The sequence below is a fragment of the Sebastes fasciatus genome, chromosome 16 (assembly GCF_043250625.1).
Source record: "Sebastes fasciatus isolate fSebFas1 chromosome 16, fSebFas1.pri, whole genome shotgun sequence".
NCBI classification, from domain to species: Eukaryota; Metazoa; Chordata; class Actinopteri; order Perciformes; family Sebastidae; genus Sebastes; species Sebastes fasciatus.
Window position 1 is genome coordinate 19,456,172 of NC_133810.1, and position 13,283 is coordinate 19,469,454.

General features: G+C 40.2%; 1 protein-coding gene across 4 annotated transcripts; it reads right to left on the reverse strand.

Moving 5' to 3' along the window:
• Positions 1-2,860: 2,860 nt before the first annotated feature.
• Positions 2,861-9,833, reverse strand: slc22a6l (solute carrier family 22 member 6, like). Of its 4 annotated transcripts, none has more exons than XR_012590285.1 (12): positions 9,505-9,833; positions 8,868-9,314; positions 8,681-8,784; positions 7,487-7,641; positions 7,214-7,382; positions 6,952-7,075; positions 6,743-6,858; positions 6,427-6,641; positions 6,230-6,342; positions 5,519-5,718; positions 4,381-5,200; positions 2,861-4,218 (listed from the first exon to the last, which is right to left on the reverse strand). XR_012590285.1 is itself a non-coding variant. In XM_074610707.1 (11 exons), exons 2-11 carry the CDS (start codon positions 9,270-9,272, stop codon positions 5,113-5,115), a joined length of 1,689 nt encoding a protein of 562 aa, XP_074466808.1. In that variant the 5' UTR covers positions 9,273-9,314; positions 9,400-9,832; the 3' UTR covers positions 2,861-5,112. The 4 variants fall into 4 exon arrangements, 1 of the variants encoding a protein (XP_074466808.1); XR_012590284.1 differs by having other exon boundaries at positions 5,519-5,722; positions 6,234-6,342; positions 9,505-9,832; XR_012590283.1 differs by lacking the exon at positions 9,505-9,833 and having other exon boundaries at positions 5,519-5,722; positions 6,234-6,342; positions 8,868-9,346.
• Positions 9,834-13,283: the final 3,450 nt, after the last annotated feature.

The following is a 13,283-nucleotide window of genomic DNA, read 5'->3' on the forward strand; positions in this document are numbered from 1 at the left end:
TCTTGAGGTACTATTAGCAGATCGTTCACTCAGCTCAACGCTGAGGTAGAATGCTGGGCAGGAACAATGTCTGGTTGAAGCGTGTCAGTGAAAGTGAGCTCCAGCATCGAGAGTCGGCCTATACCTATGCTCAGCTCTATTCCCTGTTTGCACTCCCTGCCCTTTATTGGTTACTTCATATGAAGGACTGGGTGATAGAGGGTGTGTGCGTGTGTGTGCATGCGTGTGCGTGTGTGTGTGCGCACGCCTGCACACACCTGTGCATACTCAACCAAACTAATTTGTTTTCAATATTGTTTTCTTTCTGTCAGTTTTCTTAATTAATATTTTCTATGATGATTTCCTTGTTGATTTGTTTACTGGATTAAAGGAGGCATTCAGCCACATGGAAAAGGAAAAACAAAAAGTGTTTGGCATGAATGGCAAAAGATTCTGATAAATATAAAATTTTTCAAATGCACTTCAACACCCCGACCTTTAGTCATCTTCTGTCACCTCGTGTTAAAAAACAGTTTGCTGTCAATAAGTGACAATTCAGTCAGCAACAGTTGTAGGTGTTCTGAGTCGGTCACGGTATACTGACAGAGCTCTGACACAGAACCAAGAATAAAAAGTAGAAGAACTACAGCCATGCACACCAATAATTTGTATTTCTGTATTGCTTACAGAGTGTATTTAGTGTATTTAGTAATAATGTGCAATAATCCCATTAAAGGGACTGTTTGTAAGAATCAGAAATGCTTGTTAACGGCGACACCTGTGGCAGTTAAGTCAACGAAAGTCAGCGTCGGGCTCGCGCTCGTGTTCTCTCTAAATAGACATGAACGAGCATCGCTCAAAGCAGTGAGGCGACACACGTCAGCTAAAACCACAATATCACTCTATATTTCACCTGCTTGGCAGTAATGTTAGCTGACCAGACGAAGGTCTCTCCATGAATCAATGCTGATCCTAGTGTTGGCTCTTCCTGCCTCAGCCTCCCGACCACGGCCGGAGCTGAACAGGGGAGACACCGGAGTTTTGGTCGGAGATGATAACGTTTCTCGCTGCGGAGCCCCGTCACTTCACAAGACACGGGAAACCTCTGTTGGTCTGGAGGAGCTGCAGCATTTATTTCTGCACAAACTGTACATTGTACATTCACTAGATATTCTCAGAGCTAAACTAACTCTTCTGCCGTGTGTAGTGTGAGCGCATGCACGTGAGGTGAAGCGAAATAGCGAGAACGAGCGCATTGTGTGAGTGAAGGCAAGCAGGCAGGCAGAGGAGCAGAGGAGCAGAGCACAGCAGAGACTCCGGCCCTGGAGACCAAAGCTACAGTCTCTCCTGCGTCCTCCAACACTGTTTTGCAAGACGGGCTTCACTAGATATAACTTTGCGGTTTTGGTGCTTCCGTGTAGATTGTGTCGGACTCTTGTCTGAACAGCGTAGCCACACCCGAGCGCACATATGCAAGCACGCATGGGACACCGACCCGGGTGATTTATACATGTAAGAAGCTACAAACAGTCCCTTTAAATAAATTACAGCGAAAACGAATCAAAATGAAAACAAATAAAACCATAAAAATCATTAAAACAAATTTGCTCGTAGGCCTATAAACACATGAATAAATAAATATACTGTAGCCTATGCCAACATATGAAATAAGAGACCTGGCTTTGGTGAGACTGTCTGTCTGTCCTGTCACTCCGGCATTGCACAAGGAGTGGGTGTAGGATGACAGATAGTGATGTGTGCTGCTTTACATACTGTGGGTCTGCACGTATTCGGGTAGGTACGTCCTGATTGGCCAGCTACATTTTAAAAATTTTAGTAGGCAATGCATGCTCATAATTGGAGGAGAGTATTACCCATCGAGTCCAATAGAGGGCTGTAATTGTAGAACTAGGGTTACAATATTGTAACCTTTTTTCAGTTGCCAGATTGGGGAAGGTTTGTCCTTTTAAGTTCCTCCTTCTTCAGTACAGGTATTTGACAAAATATATGAAAGACAGAAAAATTAGAAAAGATACAAAGTATACAGACTTCCTGTGGTCTCTAGGCTTTTTGTGAAAAGCTTCTGCATTAGCATGGATACACCACTAGATGGTGTCACACACCAGAAGAGTTACCCTTTTGCAAGGTATCCAGTAATATTTCCTCATTTAATAAAAACACTCTTCATACATAACTCTCTCCTTCTATTATCTCTCCTTCTACCGCGTCTTTCAGAGGTGAAAAAAACACATTCCATTCATTGAATTTCCCCCACATGTATTCATTGATCATTCAATGGATACACATGATTCAGTTTGTCCATTAAAAGTCCTGTAGATATTATCTAGATTGTGAGACACAAAAGTTGAATATTTAAAGAGCAAGTGACATTTTACCTTACCTACACTGTCCTTTTACATGCTTTCTTTGGGTTTACTCATTGATTGATTTATCAGGATCAGGCCCAGACAGCAAATGATGGAGGCAGACCAATTACCCTTTTTTCAGCTGGTGCTGTTGTACTTCTGTCTCCCATTGGGTGGCACTGTCTTTTCTGTATTTAAACCTTAGTGACTCAGCCCATTTAAATGGGACCTTAATAACCAATCATTCTGCTTATTTGGGACCAACAGACCGTAAGAAAACAAAAGAAACACAAGACTTAAATGCATAGGTGCAGATTTTAAAACCCTCGCAAGTCTAAGCCATTTTTTCCTATTTCTATACACTATAATGCACAGAAATGTTATTAAATCTTTTTTTTTCAGGAGAAATTTGGGCAATCGGAATATGTAGGCAATGCTGCAGTGATGAATCATGAATAACGTATAAATAGTTATACAATATGACCGTATTTACAAAAGAAACACAGAAACGGAAATTGAATCTCACACTTTTTTTTATTTTAATCATGTAGTACAATAGTAATTTGTTCTTCTATGCCTTGGTGATCAGGGGAAAAAGCCAACACAGATGAAAAACAATTAAATTGTTTAGTGAAGTCCCTATTCGTTTTTTCTCCAAAAAGTTAGTTGTGCCTGAAAGCAGTTCCTGTCTGCAATGACACGAGGGCCACATCACACTCTCTGCACTTCCAGGAGGTAGACTCTTTTGACCTGCTTGGACTGCCTGCAGTGTACACAGGTTCTACGTTCATATAAGGCTATAATTATTCATTCAGAGCCTTCTCTCCCGATGTCACTTCCTGCACATTTCCGTGTCAAGAAGCCAAATTAATTAATTGGCATTTTATTTTGATATTATTATTATTATTTATATTACCTTCTGATTTTTCAGATCTTCAATTTCTTTCTTTCTTCGTCAATTGAAATGGTATGACTGATTGTACATTCTTATAACTAAATAAAAAAATTAAATAAAAAATTTGCCAAATAAAATGTGTAAAAATGGAATAACAACTAAATGTCCATGGATTGCTCAGTACGCCCTGGGCGCAAGAAATACAATACTATCCAAATGTGCAAAGGATAATCTACACATTATTTATTACAACTCAACATGATACTAGGATGGGTTGAATGTCAGGTTATTCCATTTTATGTGGCCACTAATATCAGCACTGTTATGCACACATGCCCAATCAGCAACACAACCTCTGATTTGTTGTCGTGTCTAGAAGGTTACCCGCGAATTGCGGAAAAATTGCGAAAAATTGCAAAAATTCTTGCGAGAGTCGTTTCCCAATGACCTATGCTAACCTTAACTATTCAAGGTCAATGCTTAACCTTAACCATTCTAGGTCAATGCCTAACCTTAACCGTTTGAGGTCAATGCCTAACCTTAACTGTTCAAGGTCAATGCTTAACCTTAACCAATCAAGGTCAATGCCTAACCTTAACTATTTGAGGTCAATGCCTAACCTTAACTGTTCGAGGTCAATGCCTAATCTGAACCGTTCAAGGTCAATGCCTAACCTTAACTATTTGATGTCAATGCCTAACCTTAACCGTTCAAGGTCAATGCCTAACCTTAACTTTTTGTGGTCAATGCCTGACCTTAACCATTCTAGGTGACCTTAACCATTTGAGGTAAATGACTAACTTTAACCATTTGAGATTAACCTTAACCGTTTTAGGTCAATGCCTAACCTTAACTGTTCGAGGTCAATGCCTAATCTGAACCGTTCAAGGTCAATGCCTAACCTTAACTATTTGAGGTCAATGCCTAACCTTAACCATTCAAGGTCAATGCCTAACCTTAACTTTTTGTGGTCAATGCCTGACCTTAACCATTCTAGGTCAATGCCTGACCTTAACCGCTCTAGGTCAGTGCCTAACCTTAACCATTTGAGGTCAATGCCTAACCTTAACCCTTCAAGGTCAATGCCTTACCTTAACCATTTGAGGTCAATGCTTAACCTTAACCGTTCAAGGTCAACACCTAACCGTATCCGTTCTAGGTCAATGCCTAACCTTATCCGTTCTAGGTCAATGCCTAACCTTAACCATTTGAGGTCAATGCCTAAACTTAACCATTTGAGGTCAATGCCTAACCTTAACCATTTGAGGTAAATGACTAACTTTAACCATTTGAGATCAATGCCTAACCTTAACCGTTTTAGGTCAATGCCTAACCTTAACCATTCAAGGTCAATGCCTAACCTTATCTGTTCTGGGTCAATGCCTAACCTTAACCAATTGAGGTCAATGCCTAAAAATAGTAACTGGAGTTATTTTGATGTCATGGACAACATCGCCGACCTCTTAATGAAAATACATTTTTGTTCACAAATACAGGATTGTTTATAAAGTAATAAGAAGTTATAAAAAATACCAGTGAAAACATAACATAGAGTGTAACCTGTAAAGGCATATATTCTTTTTTTAAACACAGATATTAAAAATATAAAACACAATTGGTCCAAATCCAGACTAAATTCCTCAAAGCTACTGTATAACAAATAAACATAGGTCTGATTGTTTTGAGCTATTCATTTCACTCTATTGACCTGTCCAAAAATAACATGGCAACTCCATTTGTCCAGCAGTCATATGACACAATAAACTCTATATGGAAATCAAACAAAAGAAAAACAGACTGGAATAAAAACAGTACCCACTCAACTTTCATTAACATGTCAGCAAAAACATCAGGAGTACAATACAGATGCCCTCAGGCAGCCTGCTTTAGGAGATTCGCCTGGGTGTCTTGCAGGATTACTGTTTCCTTTGGTGGCATTTTGGAACGTCTCCCAGATCCCCTGTGTTTAAAATAGAAAATGCAAATATGGATAAATCAGTTTCTCTCTCTCTCTCTCTCTCTCTCTCTCTCTCTCTCTCTCTCTCACTATCTCTCTCTCTCTCTCTCTCTCTCTCTCTCTCTCTCTCTCTCTCTCTCTTCGCTCTCTCTTCATCTGTCTGCTTTTGAGTAGCCTGATATACTGTATGATGATGGATTCACTGTAAATCTTTGACCTGGAGCCCTTCTGTGTACTGTTAGTAAAATATTTTTTTTGATTTTGGGACCTGCAGAGATATCAGAAAATGAACACATCCTGTCTTCTGGAGCTCAATCCTACCTGTCCTCCACATCTTGTATTGTATCAGGAAGGGGTGAGCCAAGTGTTTCTGGAAGAAATACTGCAGCCACTCCGCTGAGAATCGGAGCTCCCCCGTAGATTAAACCCGGTAGCCAAGGTAAGTAGTCGGTCGTGAGAAGCACCATAGGGGCCACCATGGCTCCAACACGAGCCATCATGGATACCCAGCCCATGCCATTCTGACTGAGAGAGAAAAAACAGCCATAACTAATCGGTGATTGTGGTGCTGGTGATTAACAAAGCATATGCAAATTGTTATTATTTTCCTAATTTGGGAAAGATCTTAAAATAAGTTACTGTTTAACTGAACTGGAAAAGATGCTTGAACACGGTTTGTTTGCTGGCTTCACATATGACATTTTAAGTTACTGTTTAACTAAACATTTGACTAGAAAAGATCCATGAACGTGGTTTGTTTGCTGAAGTTTTCAGAGAATTGTATGATAAGCAAAGATACGCAATTATCAGTACTTCTGTCAGGACACATTTTGTCAACAAGACAGCAAATAAAGGCCAAACAAACAAGCCTCATTGGAATGTGTTGCCACGGCACATGGCACTGAACCAACTTGTGTATCGTAAATATTAGCAATACAAGCATTGCCCACATTTCAGTCCATTAGAGAAACTCTCATCCGGCCCCTTCATAAATAAAGATTTGATTGACACTTTTTTGTTGACAAATAAAACTTGCCGAATGATGGTTGGATACAGTTCTCCAGAGTAAAGGTAGCAGCAGTTGAAGGAGGCAGCAAGGCAACCTTTACCCATGACAGCCAGACAGGTGCGTGCAGTCTGTTTATCTACACAGGAGTGGAACATTCATTAGATCACTCACTTGTTTCTGCAGCTTAATATTCAACTTGAATGCATGTGTTCAAACATACCATAAGGTACCAGCAGGTTGATCAAAATAGTAACTCCAGCGACGATGAGAGCGCCACATTGTGATGGACGACGTCCAATATAACTCATAGTCACAGTTATGACGACTTTAGCAGGAATGTCAACAGCTCCGAAGATCACTTGGATTAAGTAGATGTCCACCCCAAATTTTTGCAGATCCATAGCAAGACCATAGTAGGCAAAGCTTGTTGATAACCTAAGTTTGTATAAAACAACAACAACAACAACAGTGTCATTGCAATTTCATATAAGGTGCTTAAAAACTGTCATTGAGTTTTAAAAGAGCAGGACATGTACCAGACAGCACTGAGGCAGACTGTCATGTTCCTCATTGTGGGTGTGCGGAACAGATCCAGAACAGTGTAGGAGCCCTTCGAACAGGACATCTCTTTCTTCATGGACTCTTGCAGCATCTATGCATAAAGAGAGCAGTTAAAATTTATTTTATAAACGATTATAAACACGGATGGATGGTGCAATAACACAAACACGTCACGTTCCCTTACTTTAATGTCAATTTTTTCTCCCTCTTCATGACGTCCATTAAATTTGGCCACACTTTTAAGGTTCTTGACGGCTTGTTCAGGCTTATTACTCAGAGCTAACCATCTTGAAGATTCATGAAACCACCTGTGTGAGATATTTGTTTAGTTTATTTGTTAATAGTGCAATGATCTCTAAATCTTTGTAACTTTTAAACACTAATCAGTAATTCTGGTTGCAATTCAACTGTAGCTTTTATTTGCAGTTCAATAGTTGGCCTCTCACCATGCGATGAGGAAGAAGACAAAGTAGGGCAAAGACACAGCCAGGGTTAACCACCTCCAGTCCCGGATGAAGTAGGCTATGACTGCCAGGCTCAACTGTCCCACTGTGTAACAGTAACCTGTTATTGTCCCCACCACAGTTCGCACACGAGTGGGGATCCACTCCACAACTTGAAAGAAAAGAATCACATCATAGAATTTAGTACAGTTAGTACTCTATCATCAGCATACATGTTGACTGCATCCAGTTAATCTATCCAGTTAAATATCTTACTGAGCGAGAAGGTGTTGAGCCCCACGCCAGATAGAGCCATGCCACAACCAAAGCGGAACAGGCAGAAGAGCGGGAAGGAGGTCGAAAAAGCAGCACATGTTCCCGCCACTGCCATCAGCAGGTTAGAAATGAGCAGAAGGATTCGTCGACCGTATCTAGGAGCCAGGTGTATTTGCAAAGAAGTCAGCCTATATCACATTATATGACTTGAATAAGGTGCAATTTTTGTACAATACTGCATGAAAAAGAGGGACGTTTTCTAAGGGGCTGGTCACAACGAGACACATTAACGCAACTTGCAATTTTTAGGTTGTAGCGGAATCAGTTTTAAAGCTAGAATGAAGCTACTTGCGTCATATGAAACTAAAAAATCCAAGGGATCCATTGGCGCTGCCATGGCCATTTTCAAAGGGATCCCTTTCAAAGGGCCCATGTTATGATTTGAGCATATTTTTTTATGCTAATGCAGTACCTGTGAGGGTTTCTGGACAATATTTGTGATTGTTTTGTTGATTTCCAATTATATATAAATATATATACATACATTTGCATAAAGCAAGCATATTTGCTCACTCCAATGTTGACAAGAGTATTAAAAACTTGACAAATCTCCCTTTAAGGTATATTTTGAACAGATAAAAAAATGTGTGATTCATTTGCGATTAATCGCAATTAATCATGGACAATCATGCGATTAATCGTGATTAAATATTTTAGTCGATTGACAGCACTAGTTGCTAGCAAAAACATTTTTTCCCTATGTTACAGCGCGTCTGTCACGCGTTCCTCTCTTTCGCCGCACGTCAGGTTTTTCTAGCAGATTTTAAACGCACTTAAAAGTTCAAATATTCTCAACTTTTCAGCACCCGGCGGGGAGTCGCACCGCTCGTCAAAGTCAAACTTGGCCTAGGCAGCCAATCAATCAAGCAAGAGGCGGGCTACTTTACCACTTCTTTCCTTTTCTGATGCTGGTAGATGCTAGGGCTAGCTAGCTAGTTCAGTTCATATCTCATGTCATGATAGTTTCATGTAGGCTACTGTCCTTGAGAGATAGATAAAGACACCACATTTCCTGTTAATCACATTTGATCACCCGGTTGCAAGCACACAGCCCCGCTCTACAGGTGCACCACTGTTTTGCCTGACAAAATCACACTATAATTATAAAATCAGTAGGGACAAGATTAATGTTACCTGTCTGCAAGCCCTCCAAAGAAAAGAGCTCCCACAAGCACACCTCCCATGTAGACCGTTTGTCCCATTTGCTTCAAAGAGCGCTGATCACACACCAAATGCCACTGACAAAAGTTTAACACAATTTAACACATGTGACAAGAAAACATATACACATGTGGAAAGAGAAAAAAATATCTAGTCCTACATCAGATATGATCGTGGAGCTCATCTCAGTCATGTTATAGGACCATCCATCTGTGCATTCCTGCAGGCCAACATCCAAACCATCCTTAGTGTCTCCCGCCTCCCCTGAGCTGGAGGTCCCATTCTTAGTCAGGAGGTACCATTGTGGAGCAACGTAACGCCGGCACCTCTCGGGCTTCCCTTTCTGGTCTAGTGGCACTGTGACCAGCAGCATTTCCTCTGGGCTCAGCTGGGACTGAGAGAGGTTCGTGTGTGCGCTGCAGAAGTGAGGAGGCACCGCGGCCACAAAGTTCTGTAGCAGGTTGTGACTGGCCATCATCAGGACAGGGATGCAGAGAAGGGTCACATGCAGGATCTGGAAGCGTCCCGTGCCCCCCACCTGGTCTAAGAGGTCACCAAACGGCATAGTACTTCTTGGAAGTGCAAAAAGAGTATGTTGTTCTAGCACCTGTGAAAATATTTAGGAAAACATCAGTCGGAGAACTAACCAGAGTATATTTGTCTTATTAAAGGTGTTACATTAATAACAGCAACTGCTGAATTAATTTTCTCTCAACACATAAAATATCTACAAAATGCAATAAGAATGCTGGCTCACAAAGTGTAGCACCTTCATTAAAACAACTAACACATGATACCTTCAATTAAAATCCTGGCAAAGTGTTCCAGAAAGAGGTCTCTTAAAAAAGCACAAAAAATCAAAAAGAAGTAAAAGTCGTCTTGTTGCTGCAGTGTGTTAAAGTGAGTAATCGGCTCTCAAATTCCAACGGCTTTTCAGAACTACGGATTATTAGAGGTGCAATGTAACCTCTTGAGGCATTAGCAGCTCGTTTACTGAACACTGAGGTAGAATGCTGAGTCGTTGCTGGGCAGGAACAATGTCTGGTTGCAGCGTTTCAGTGAAAGTGAGCTCCAGCATCAAGAGTGTGCACATAACTATGCTCAGCTGTATTCCCTGTTTGCACTGAGACACACTCCCTGCCCTTTATTGGTTACTTAATATGAAGGACAGGGTGATAGAGGGTTTGTGTGTGTGTGCATATGCAGAGCTGTGCATACGCACGTGAGGTCAACCAAACTAATTTGATTTAATTAGTGTTTTCTTTCTCATGGTTTCTGTAATTGTTTCCTTGTTGATTTGTTTGTTTACTGGTTTAAAGTGTTTGCCATAAATTGGAAAAGATTCTGATAAATATTCAACTACTTCAAACTTCATCACCTAAATCTTTTTTCATCCTCCCTCACGTTGTGTTAAACAACAGTTTGTAGTCAATAAGTGACAATTCAGTCAGCCACAGTTGTAGGTGTTGCTGGCTCAGTCACGTTTTGCTGACTGAGAGTTATGAAACAGAAGAATAAAAAGTAGAAGAACTGCAGCCCTGCACTCCAATAATTAGCATTTCTTTATTGTATTGTGTTTAAAGAGTGCATGTAGCCAGCAATGTTTTGTGTCCTGATGATTAGTTATAAGGAATGTGTGCTTATATAATGATCAGCATGAGATGTCAGGCCCGATGAAGCTGCAGGTGCACCAAAGCAAAAAAATAAACTTCCCGTTTTTTCAGCTGCCAGACTCTGATCGGGGAAAGATTTGTCCTTTTAAATTCCTCCTTCTTCAGAGTGTTTTGTAGTTTGAGCCCTAAAAGTATGAGTATTTGACAGAATATGAAATACTTTAGAAAAATGAGAAAAGCTACAAAGTTGCATTCAGATTTTTTGGGAGCTCTGGGCTTTTTGTGAAAGTTTTAATGTTTTACCAAGCATTCTGGGTTTGAATGAGTAACCAAAAACAAGACAACATAAAGTACATACAAGATACATGTTATAATGAGATCAGGTGATCTTTCATGTAGTGCTTTGTAAGTCAGAGTGAGTGTGGAAAGAAATCGGACTGGTCTGATGTGACTAAATTGACACCACTGGAATTACATTGCTTCACTCAGTCAGCCTCTTCTGATAAATTGGTTTAATACAGAAAAATGTGCACAACTCATGTCATCAAAGAGGAAGATTTAGGAAGGACCTCCTGTTAAATAGTTATATTTTACCAGTAAAATGTATGGCTGAAAAAGCCACAACGGTGTGCCACTGTAAGTAAAAATAATAATAACAATAATAATAATAATAATTACGAAGCCAGGGTAGGGGGGCAATATTCAGAGAAAAAATTCTGAGATTAAAGAAATTTACAAGACTTTTTTGATATACTGTATATACTCTGAGATTAAAGTGGCAAATTCACAAAAAAAAAACACAACAGGCCTAACATGAAGGATAAAGTACACTGCATACCAATGTCCGCATTATGTTAATAAAATAACATAAAGAACATAAAAGTAAACGCGAATATGTCTCTTGCAGGACCTTCACCTCGCTTGGAGGCAACACATTCTCACCCCAACTCGTCCAATACCGCTGCTTGGTCAGTGCCCCTTGGCATCGGAGACCGACGCCCGGGGTACCCTTCTTGCGTTACTTTCGGATGGACTGGGGACGACGTGTTAATATATCGCTATTGTTCGCTCGTTACATGCATAGTGTCCTTTCAAAATAAAATTCCGTTTTCACAGGAAGTTAGGTTTAGGCATTACAGCCACTTAGTTAGGATTAGGAAACAGTTGTGGTTGATGTTAACTTCAGGGACTAACAACTCAAGTGACTCACAGGAATTACGATACCATCGAGCCACATGACTAACGACTGATGTCACAAAATAAGTCAATGTCACATTTAGTTTTACACGGGACACGAACGCCGTTCTCCTGGTTGTGTTTGTTTGACCCATTCCCTTCTCCCCCAGCGGACCATTAATACTACGTCATTATCCGATGCCAAGGGGCACTGTCCAATTGGCAATATTTGACGAGTTCGGAGTGACCGGGTTGTCAGAGGCCATCCTCACCATAATAACTTTACTATTACTATACTTTAGGAGCAACGGAATTCAGACGGTGGCTGGCATTACTATTTGAATGACTTTATTTTTCAAAAGTGTTTCTTCTATTCTATGCAAGCTAGCAGATATGTGAGGCTTTGGTGCTTTGAGCTAAATGCTAATGTCAGCATGCTAACATGCCCTCAATGACAATGCTAACACGCTGATGTTTAGCAGGTGTAATGTTTACCATGTTCATAGTACAGCGTGTTAGCATGCTAGCATTTGCTAATCAGGACTAAACACATGGTACAGTTGAGGTGGATGGAAATATTATTATTTGGTATTTGGTCATAAAACATAGTATTGGACAAATTAATATTTTGACTTGATTATACTGCCTGATGTAAAGTCAGGTAATCACCGTTATTATATTACAAATCATGTAGAGGACAACAAAGCCGTGACTGCCAACCTCATGGTGGCTAGAAGAAAAATCAATTTTCTGATAGTTTTTTTCATCCACACCTGCACTGTGCTCCTCTTTATGCACAACACATGGGGGCACTGAACCTGAGCCCCTAGAAGCTTGTGTGTGTTAAGTAGCTGTCTAACATTTTTATGATAATAGATGACAATACCTCTTTTATCAAGAGACAGCCGCGAAGCGAAAAACTTGTTTGGTGTCTCCATTATTAAATTTCAACTCCCTAGGGACCAAATTCTGAAAGAATCACTTTTACAGACTCATTAAGAATCAACAGTGTAGGAATGTGACATTTAAGCAATTAGCCTAAAGGTTATGGTTTCTTTTACTTCCGCAGTTATCTAAAGCTGTTCGAGGTTTGATGCGAGTTTGGACTTTTAACTCGTTAAACTCAGAGACAGGCCCCGAGGAGTTATCTTACAATTTATTACACCAGTAAACCCTCAGTTAAACACAGCAATCACGTTGACAATAGTGACACATTACATATGTCCTCTTCCTTTGGGCGTCCTGCTCTGTTAATAGTTACAAACACAAGTGAACACATTGACCCTGTATCTGCAAAGCCAAGAAAAATATAGAAATGGTTAGGTAATAGTGCAGGTCTGAAAGTCTGAGTCAAACACCAATAACTGTTTTTATGTTTATCCAAAAACGTATTCAATTGATGCTTCTTTTTCAAAAATACATTGTTTACTACTGAAAACTTGAAATTGAAATAGTCGGGTTCAAGAATCCATTCAACGTATTCTCATACAACGGTTCGTATGATATCTTACAAAAAGTTATTCCTCATTTTTCATGCATTTTCCTACAAATGTCCAGCGTCAATTTCCGCTCCATTATTTTGAAAATAAACTTCCGTCTTCACAGGGAACAAATTTGTTAGGTTTAGGAAAAGATCGTGGTTAAGTTACGCCTCACCGGAAGTGGTTACGCTACACTGGAAGTGGTTACGCCGCACTGGAAGTGGTTATGCTGCACTGGAAGTGGCATAACTTAAGTACAGAAGTTCCGTGACAAAAACTACTGAGTTAGGTTTAGGAAAAGATTCC